At 50.8% G+C, this 8,498-nt stretch overlaps 1 protein-coding gene across 1 annotated transcript in view; it reads right to left on the bottom strand.

The window, feature by feature from the left end:
• RELN (reelin) overlaps positions 1-4,229 on the bottom strand; it is a 366,138-nt gene extending 361,909 nt beyond the window's left edge. The window contains exon 1 of the mRNA XM_066633734.1: positions 3,968-4,229. Within this exon, the coding sequence (XP_066489831.1) occupies positions 3,968-4,229 (262 nt within the window). The remainder of the gene's footprint in view (positions 1-3,967) is intronic.
• Positions 4,230-8,498: the final 4,269 nt, after the last annotated feature.

Here is an 8,498-nt window from a genome sequence, read left to right on the forward strand (position 1 = left end):
TGGTGGAGTGGAACACTGGAGACAAATTACTTTTAAAAGCAAGAGTAAGGTATTTTCTGGAACAAATACGCAACTGCAGAGGAAGAAGAAACTGATGAGAAGAATGAAAGAACAGCACAACAACAAAAGGCAGTTTTCACTATCTCAGAGAAGAAAACCCCTTTTAACATGAAAAATTCACTTCACCCTAATGACCAAGTTCTCTCCCATTTAGTCACTGGGGAAAACATTAAGGACAATGCAGGGTCTTCCAATGAAACTTGACTGGTTTGGCTTTGAGTGCCTGACCTAACACTCTCACTTTCAGCATTTATCTTCAAAATTATCCCCCTCCTTGAGGTCACACTCAGCAACAAAGCTCAATCACTTCTGGGGTCAAACTTGTGTCACAATCATATTGGCTGATCATTCTTATGGAAGCTAATGGGTGACCTTCACATGGCACCACTCAACTCATTCAGTGTGCATTTAGCAAGCAGAGGAACAACTATCTATTCAGGAGAGGTCTATGCTCTAAAGGCCACAGAAGTCAGTGAAACATCTCTTTCCAAATTCTAAAAGCTTTGGATTAGCTCTTGCATGATTCTCCAGAAGCAGCATAGCCTTTAAAAGAGTATCTGCTCATCCCAAGGGAAAAGTTGTATCAACAAGGCCAGCTAGTTTTCACACATCAGTGAAGCACAAGTTTGAGACAAGAGAAGCTCAAATTCATTCTAGACAAGGAGTATTTAGGCTACTGATGGAAAGGGACCTAACTAGAAAAGACCCCCCAAGGATTCATTTGTCTTCACAATTTGCATCATAAATGACACACAAATTGTACCAGTAATCATTCATTTTCCTATTAGGTCACACAGTCAAAACAAGCAGCAAAGCTTGAAAACACCTAGAGGCTTCAATCTGAGCATGACCCTAACAACAAAATTTCTTGAAGTGCTAATTAAATCAATAAAATGACTCTGTGCTAAACCTCTGTGGCAAGGCTGTAGCCAACCACACTCATCTATACTTTTTTTAATTAATTAAGAATTATATCTCACTCCGTCTTGAAGGTTATGGCAGATTCCAAGATACAAATCATATTATCAGTTATGCACCTACTTGCTCAGAAATAAATCCTATTGTGTTCAGTGATACTTAGGCAAACATGTGAAGGTTTTGGGAATAAGTCATACTTAATGTTGTATATTGACATTATGATGTATTGTCTTTTTATCTTTGTAAACCAATTTGAGAATTTTGTTAAACTGAAAGGTGAATTTAAGCTCTCTAAATATATAATTGTTTAATTATACTCAATGGGACTTACTTTGGAGTAAACAAGCTTTGGATTGTGCTGCACAGCAACAATCCACAATTCCCACTCTGGTGAATAACCTCCACAAGTTACAATACTTGCTACATAAAATATCATCAAGTTGTATATCCCGCCCATCTTCCAAGGACCTCTAAGCAATGCACAGCAGTTTGTCTGCCCTCTTTCATCTTTAAAGCAGTCCTCTGCATAGTTTAGGCAAGTGATTCCCAAACTGTGGGTTGGGACCCACTGCTGGGTCACAACCTGTATTTTGGTGGGTTGCATAAGGATGATGGAAAAATTAGATAACTAATTAAGCCCTGAGGCAACTGAAAAATGAAAGAACTGCTAAATACCCTGCAAAGAGCTCTGCTCCTACAGTTTGCAAGCATGTGTACATATAGGGAGATAAATGTTTGATAAATGTCTTTTCTCTGGTTATTATTACTTGTTAAGAAAGTAATAAATACTTTAATAGATCTCCTGTTTTAAAAAGTGTGGTAAACCTAGGTAGGTCCTCATAGTGTTTTAAAAAGTGGGTCCTGGTTTAGAAACCACTGGCTTAGCCTGAGGGGGGGCAGCCCAAGGTCACTGGAGTGAACATCCTCACTGCGCAAGGATTGGAACCAGTGGCATAGCTAGAGGGGGGTACAAAGCACTGTTTTGCAGGGAGCCTGTGTTTTGCTCCCACTGCCCAGAACGGCTCTGAAGGGGCAGGGAAGGGGCTGCATGTGCAACACTGTGAAGCTCCCAGCAAGACTCCCTGCAGGGAGCTTCACTGTGTTGTGCATGCAGCCCCTTCCCCACCCCTTCAGAGCCGTTCTGGGCAGTGGGAGCAAAACACAGGCTCCCTGCAAAACTTAGTGCTTTGCACTCTAACTATGCCACTGATCAGAGCACAGGTCTTAGTGGTCCAGCAAGCCACTCCATCATCTCAAGATTGCACTGGCTTTTAAAAAGCAGGTGTGAAAACTTAAATTCACCTTCAGAAAAACCAATCAACCCAGAGAGCCTAGCTCACTCGCCCTTTCATTATGTCAACTTTTCCCAGCAGCATCCCACCAGTCCAGGCAAGGATATGCACCCCAAGATGCTCTCAGTCCTCCAGTTTGCAAGCCAAAAGCATCACTCAGTCTTTCAAAGGCACCTGAGGCTGCAATCCTATGCGCACTTTCCTGGGAGTAGGCCTCATTGAACACAATGGCACTTACTTCTGAGTAGACATGCATAGGCTTGTGATGCAGGTCACCCATGAGGTATGAAAGAAGCGGCCTCTCCTGTGCAGAATAAGGGGGTGGGGCGATGGGGGTTCAGGAGGCTCACAGAAGCTCCAGATTTAGGCAGCAATCCTGTCCACACTTTCCTGGGAGTGAACCCCCTCGACTAGAATGGGACTTACTTCTGAATAGACAGGCATAGGATTGGTTGGAAGGCTGCAATCCTATCCACACTTTCCTGGGTAAGCCCCAATGACTACAATGGGACTTCTAAGTAGACAGGCGTAGCATTGGGCTGTCAGTCAGCCAGTTATTCAGGTGCTAGGGAGGCAAAGCGCAGCAACCAGGGGGGAAATGTGGGGGGAGGTCGCGCTTCTGCCTGGAGGGTGAGGCAGCGGGGGGGGCAGGGCGGATGGGGGGCACGACATACATTCGTGGCTGTTCTTTCTCAGCGTGTTTGTTTATGCCCCGCTTTCCAACGAGGGAAGAATCGAAGGGATGGGCAAGAAAGGAGTGCGGGGAGGGGGGTGTCCCTCCATCGAAGTGCAGCCTTCCTTTGGAGTCGCACCCACCGGCAGGGCTGGGGAAGCGGGGGGGGGCAGGTGGGGGAAAGTCCAGGAAGCGGAGCAACTTTCCCGCTGGGATCCGCTCAGCCGCAAACACCCCCCATTCACACACCCCACCAGCACCCCATCTCCAGCACAGCCGATGACAAAAGCCACAAGCCCGCGAAACCCGTTAGCTTCAATGGTGAGCTCGGAGCGCAGCCCCGAAGACCAGCCTCTCCAACCCCGGGTGGGGTGGGTTGCGGGGCAGACGACCCCTCCAGCCTTCTCGCGGAGCGGACAGGGAGCCTAATCCCAGGCATGTCTTCTCGGAAGTAAGCCCCACTGACTATAATGGGACCTACTTCCAGGTAAGCGTGGACATCCTATACACACTTTCTTGGGAGTAAGCCCCACTGAACACAATGGGGCTTACTACTGACAGGCATAGGATAGGGCTGTCAGAGCCCCATCCTATGCATGCTTACTCGGAAGTTGCCCCCATTAATTATAATGGGGCTTACTCCCAGGCAAGAGTGGATAGGAATGCAGTCTCAGAGCATACCTACTCGGAAGTAAGCCCCGCCGAGTACAATGGAACGTACTCCCAGGTAAGAGTGGATAGGATTACATAACAGTGGATAAGAGCCCGATCCTATGCATCTACTCGAAAGTAAGCCCCATTGACAATAATGGGACTTCCTCCCACATAAGCGTGGCTAGGAGTGCAGTCTTACAGCCCCAGCCTCTGCGTGTCTACTGGGAAGTAAGCCCCACTGCCTATAGCGGGACTTACTCCCAGGTAAGCGTGGTAGGAGTGCAGCCTCAGAGTCGTGTCCACTGGGAGGTGAGCCCCACCGACGATAACGGGTCAGCGAGGCTCCGAGCGCGGGGGGCCGCTTGCTTACCGTGGTACTCCTGGCCCGGCACGTAGAAGGTGGGGCTGCCGGCGACGTGCAGGGAGATGAGCACCTCTCCTTGCTCGCCGTCGCCCTCCAGCTCGCCGTGGTGGGTGCAGAGGAAGAAGAAGGGCGAGAAGCGCGGGTAGTACCTGGCGCCCCCCTGCGCCACCTGGGCCGCCGAGGGCAGCAGCAGCAGCAGCGCCAGGGGCAGCGCCCAGGGCCAGGGGCCAGCCCGCCCTCGGGGGAGGCTGCGCTGCTTCAGCTCCATGCAGCCGCCGGCCGCGCAGGGGCATGCAGAGGGCAGCCGCAGGAGAGGCGAGGCGAGGCGAGGCGAGACGCACGCAGCCGGCAAAGTAAGTTTGCGAGGAGCGCCGGCAGCTCGCGAAGTTTGGCGGCTGGAGAGGAGCCGGCTGCAGGACGCCCGCGCCGGTGCGCACGAGTGGGAGGTGGGCGGCCCTGCCGCTCCTCCCCTCGGCCTCCGCCCGCCCCACACCTTCTTAAGCCGCGCGCCAGGCGCCCGCAGCTCTGTCTGCGCGCCCGCCCGTGCGCCCTGCGCCTCTCCGAGGCCGGCTGTGCGGAAAGGGCAGGGCAGGGCGCGCGCGGCGTCTGGCTCCGGTGTGGGGGCGCCCAGGACCAGGCTGGAAACCAGTCACCCTCCCGGGCGGAGGCGGCCGGAGTGAGGAGGGAGGGAGCGCTGCCTGCTTCCTCGTGGCTGGGGTGGCCAAGCGGGGACGAGGCGGGCGCGGAGGCTTCAGCCGCCGCTTTGTCTGCGTTGGTGGTGCTCTGTGCTTCCCCTTTCTCTGGAGTCGCTGCTCAGGTGCGCAGCGCCGCCGCCGCCCCCCAGGCTCGCCTTGGCCCCTCAGCCCAGCGCCAACTCCTGCCTGGTGGCGTAGCTACAGGGGGTGCAAACCCCTAAGTTCTGCAGGGAGCCTCACCTCAGCGTGCAAGGGGCCCCTCCCCAAAGCGTACGCCTCTGCTTTGCTTCCCCCCCTTGAATGGTTCCGAGGGTGCCCCTTGCACTCTGTGGTGAAGCCAGTGCTGTCGCCAGGATTCGCGTCCCGCGGTGCAGGAGGCCTGCCTGTCCCCCCATGCAGTGGGCGGGGCAACGCCCCAGGTCCTGGGCGTGGTGATGTACTATTGCCCTGCCACTGCTGGTTTTTTGGCTGTACCTTTCGATAGAACAAAGATATTTCAATGTGGTTTGTTTCATTGCATTCTGCATGAAATTACGCATTGATTGATATATAACATGATGGTCTTATTCCTCCAAACTCTGATTTTAGTGATTTTGAAAACTTTTAGAGTCTCTCTCTCTCTCTCTCTCACTCTCTCTCTCTCTCACACGCACACCCAAGTCAACTTACTAACAACTTATTGCAGCAGTTCTCAAACTTTTAGCACTGGGACCCACTTTTTAGAATGACAATCTGTCCAGGACCCATTGGAAGTGATGTCATAGCCAGAAGTGACATCAAGCAAATTAAAATAAATAATTATAAATAATTAAGATAAAAGAAATAAATAAGGGGGAGCCAGTCCTGTTCCACCAAGTGAATCTGCTCTGAAGTAAGTCCCATTGTGGTCAATGGGGCTTACTCTCAGGAAGGTGTGGGTAGGATTGCAGCCTGTGAGCCCAAGCCTATGCATGTCTACTCTGAAGTAAGTCCCATAGTGGTCAATGGTGCTTACTCTGTAGCCTGCCTGCAATAACCCCCCCTCCCCCCCCAAAAAAAGAATCAGTGAGATTTCCAGCCCTCCCCAGTGCCCAGTTTAAAGTTCTTCTATTTAAGGCATATCAGTACAAAGACCCACCTGGCTTTGCAAGTGTAAAATAGAAAACTTCCCCTTACCAGTTGAAGCCTCATTTTGGACCTTTTTAGTGGGGGAGGCTGCCTTCTGGAGCAGCTCCCTTGGATCAGGACCATTCTGGTGTCCTCACATTCCCCTTTGCCTGGCCTGACCACCAGCCAAGGCCAGTCTGCCTACTTGTGAGTAAACTTGACCGTGAGGCTGCTTTGCTTTCCATAGAGCTCAATAGGGCAGCTGGGAGGCAGGGACCTCCTTCTCTGGTGTTTTTAGATACTGCATTCATTGGATCAGGACCATTCTGACGTCCTTGGAGTCCTCTCCGCCTGCCCTTTCCAAGGGACTAAGGCAAGTTTGCCTACTCGTGAGTAAACGCAGCAACGTGACTTCGTTTCAATTGACTTGCTGCTGGGAGGGAGGCAGGGACCTACTCGTGTTTTGGGGGGCTGCATTCATTGGATCGGGACCATTCTGGTGTAGTTGGATTCCTCTCAGCCTGCTCTTTCCAACGAACTATGGCTAGTACGCCTGCTTGCGAGTAAATGCGTGATACAGCTCACTTTCACTTTCCATAGGGCTCCATGCATTTTTCTTTCCCTTTTTTGGCCATAATCTTTGAAGGAAAGGAGCTATTTTGATTCTGTTTTTTGCATTGCACTCCGCTGGGCATTCCGCATCCAACGGTGTATGGCACTGTGGGGTAGCTCTGAAAGCCGTGAAGTTAGCGCGTTCTCCCCCCAAGGTGCATCACCCCCCTGGCATGTCACCCGGTGCGGCCCACACACCCCTAGCGACGCCACTGGGTGAAGCTCCCTGCAAGACTTAGTGCTTTGCACCCCCTCTAGCTACACCACTGCTTCCGCTGCACCTGCTGGAGGGTTTGGCATCAGATCCATTATGAAGATCACCATTCATTTCAAAGGGGTCCTTGAGGACTTGGGGAGGGTTACTGAAGCAACTGCTTGTATGGCCTGTCCTGCTTGCCAGCACCACCCCTTCCTGCCCTCTGTTGTCTTTTTTTATCTCATCACCTAGATGAGTGCCTTTCAACCAGTGTGCCACGGCACATTAGTGTGTTGCAAATGGTCCACAGGTATGCCACAGGTGTTTGGTAGAGGGTCACTTATTAGTAGGGCCACTTGGAGATGTGAGTCCACCCACCCAGCAGCAACACCACGCACTCTGTAAATTGCCAAAAAACCGAGGGTGTGCCTTGACCATTTTAGTGCCTGTATTGGAATCACTGAAGAACTGGTGAGGAGGTAGATGTGGTGTCAGCAGTGGCCACTTTAAGGGTAAGGCCTGGGTATCCAGCAGAGTGTGCTGCACAGCTGCAGCCACTGGAAGGCAATAGGGCCCTCAGGGATATAAGGAGCACCTGAGGCAGAAAGGGTTGGTGGGTTTTGAAGGAGTGCAGGTTGGAGGTAGGAAAGGAGACTGACTTGGCTTATTGAAGTTGGAATCTGACTGGATTGTGACTGGACTTTGGCTTTGGACTTGGATACCCTGATGGATTTGACTGACCTACCTGGAACCTGACCTTGGACTGTAACTTGGCTTATTGGCTCTGGGCTCTGATTTGGCAACTCTAATTGATTGGACTGGTTTACTTGGCATCTGTGGACTGGAACTGGACTCTGACCTTTACTTGCTGCACTGGTGAGTTGCACAAGGGGGACTGATCAGCCTTAAGCGGGCACAAGGCCCAGTGGATTGGGATTTGGCAGAACAGTGCCTTGTGTCAGTGTGCCATAAGAGGAAAAATGTTGAAAATTACTGATCTATCAAGGCCTATCAAGGATAGGGATATCTCTTGTCACTCTGTGTAGAGGCCTGTGGACATATACAGGGGTTTATTCTTTTAACATGGTGGGCCACTTCAACTTTGAACTTTTCAGGCCATGATGATTTCTCCCCAAAGAAGGGTAGCACCTTGTTAGTAGTATTAAATTGCATTGGTCTTATTTCTTGCATCTCCCCTGGGGGCTGGGGATAAGAATAGGCCCTCAGTTTGGCTGTACTTGTCGTAAGAGGCGACTAAACAGCCACCGGGTAGATGGGACTCGTCAACCTGGGAAGGCAGCTCATCTGAGAGAAGGAAAACTCTGATCCCAAACCTCCACTGCCTTGTGGCTACATCCAGTTATGGGAAAGGCTTCAGGAGTCAACTTCGAGGCAAAATCCGGAGCCGGAGTCCCTGAGGCAGTTCATGGCTGAACACAGTCACGTTCTGGCAACTCCTGCAACGCCGCTGGAACCAACCGTATTGGCCTCTGCCTTTCCATTGGACCATTTCAGCGACGTGGAGAGGGGGGATTTGCTGCATGGGTAGCAGCCTATCCTCCATACCTACTTTACCCAGGCTTCGCGCATTGGAGAGGACACTCTGTTCCAGAACCACCATTCAGAGTGTGACACCATAGTCTTCTGAGACTGAAGGATGCCAACACACTATTTCTTGCATGCCCAGACTCACAGCAGGAAAACCTACCAAGGGTCAAATATTGTTTTTATAATAAAATAATGAAAATATAAATTATTTATAAAATAAAAATAAAATGGTTTTTATAATTTCATTATAATCAAAACAGCGCCAGGATGACAAATTGGCAGTATTAATCCTCGTTGCTTCCCTAAAATCCAAGTCTTGTTTAAATGGACAGTTTTGTGGGTTTTCATTCTCCAGCAGTAACACTCTGTAGGGATGATTTGTTATTATATCAGCCCTGAT

The sequence above is a fragment of the Tiliqua scincoides genome, chromosome 7 (assembly GCF_035046505.1).
Source record: "Tiliqua scincoides isolate rTilSci1 chromosome 7, rTilSci1.hap2, whole genome shotgun sequence".
NCBI classification, from domain to species: domain Eukaryota; kingdom Metazoa; phylum Chordata; class Lepidosauria; order Squamata; family Scincidae; genus Tiliqua; species Tiliqua scincoides.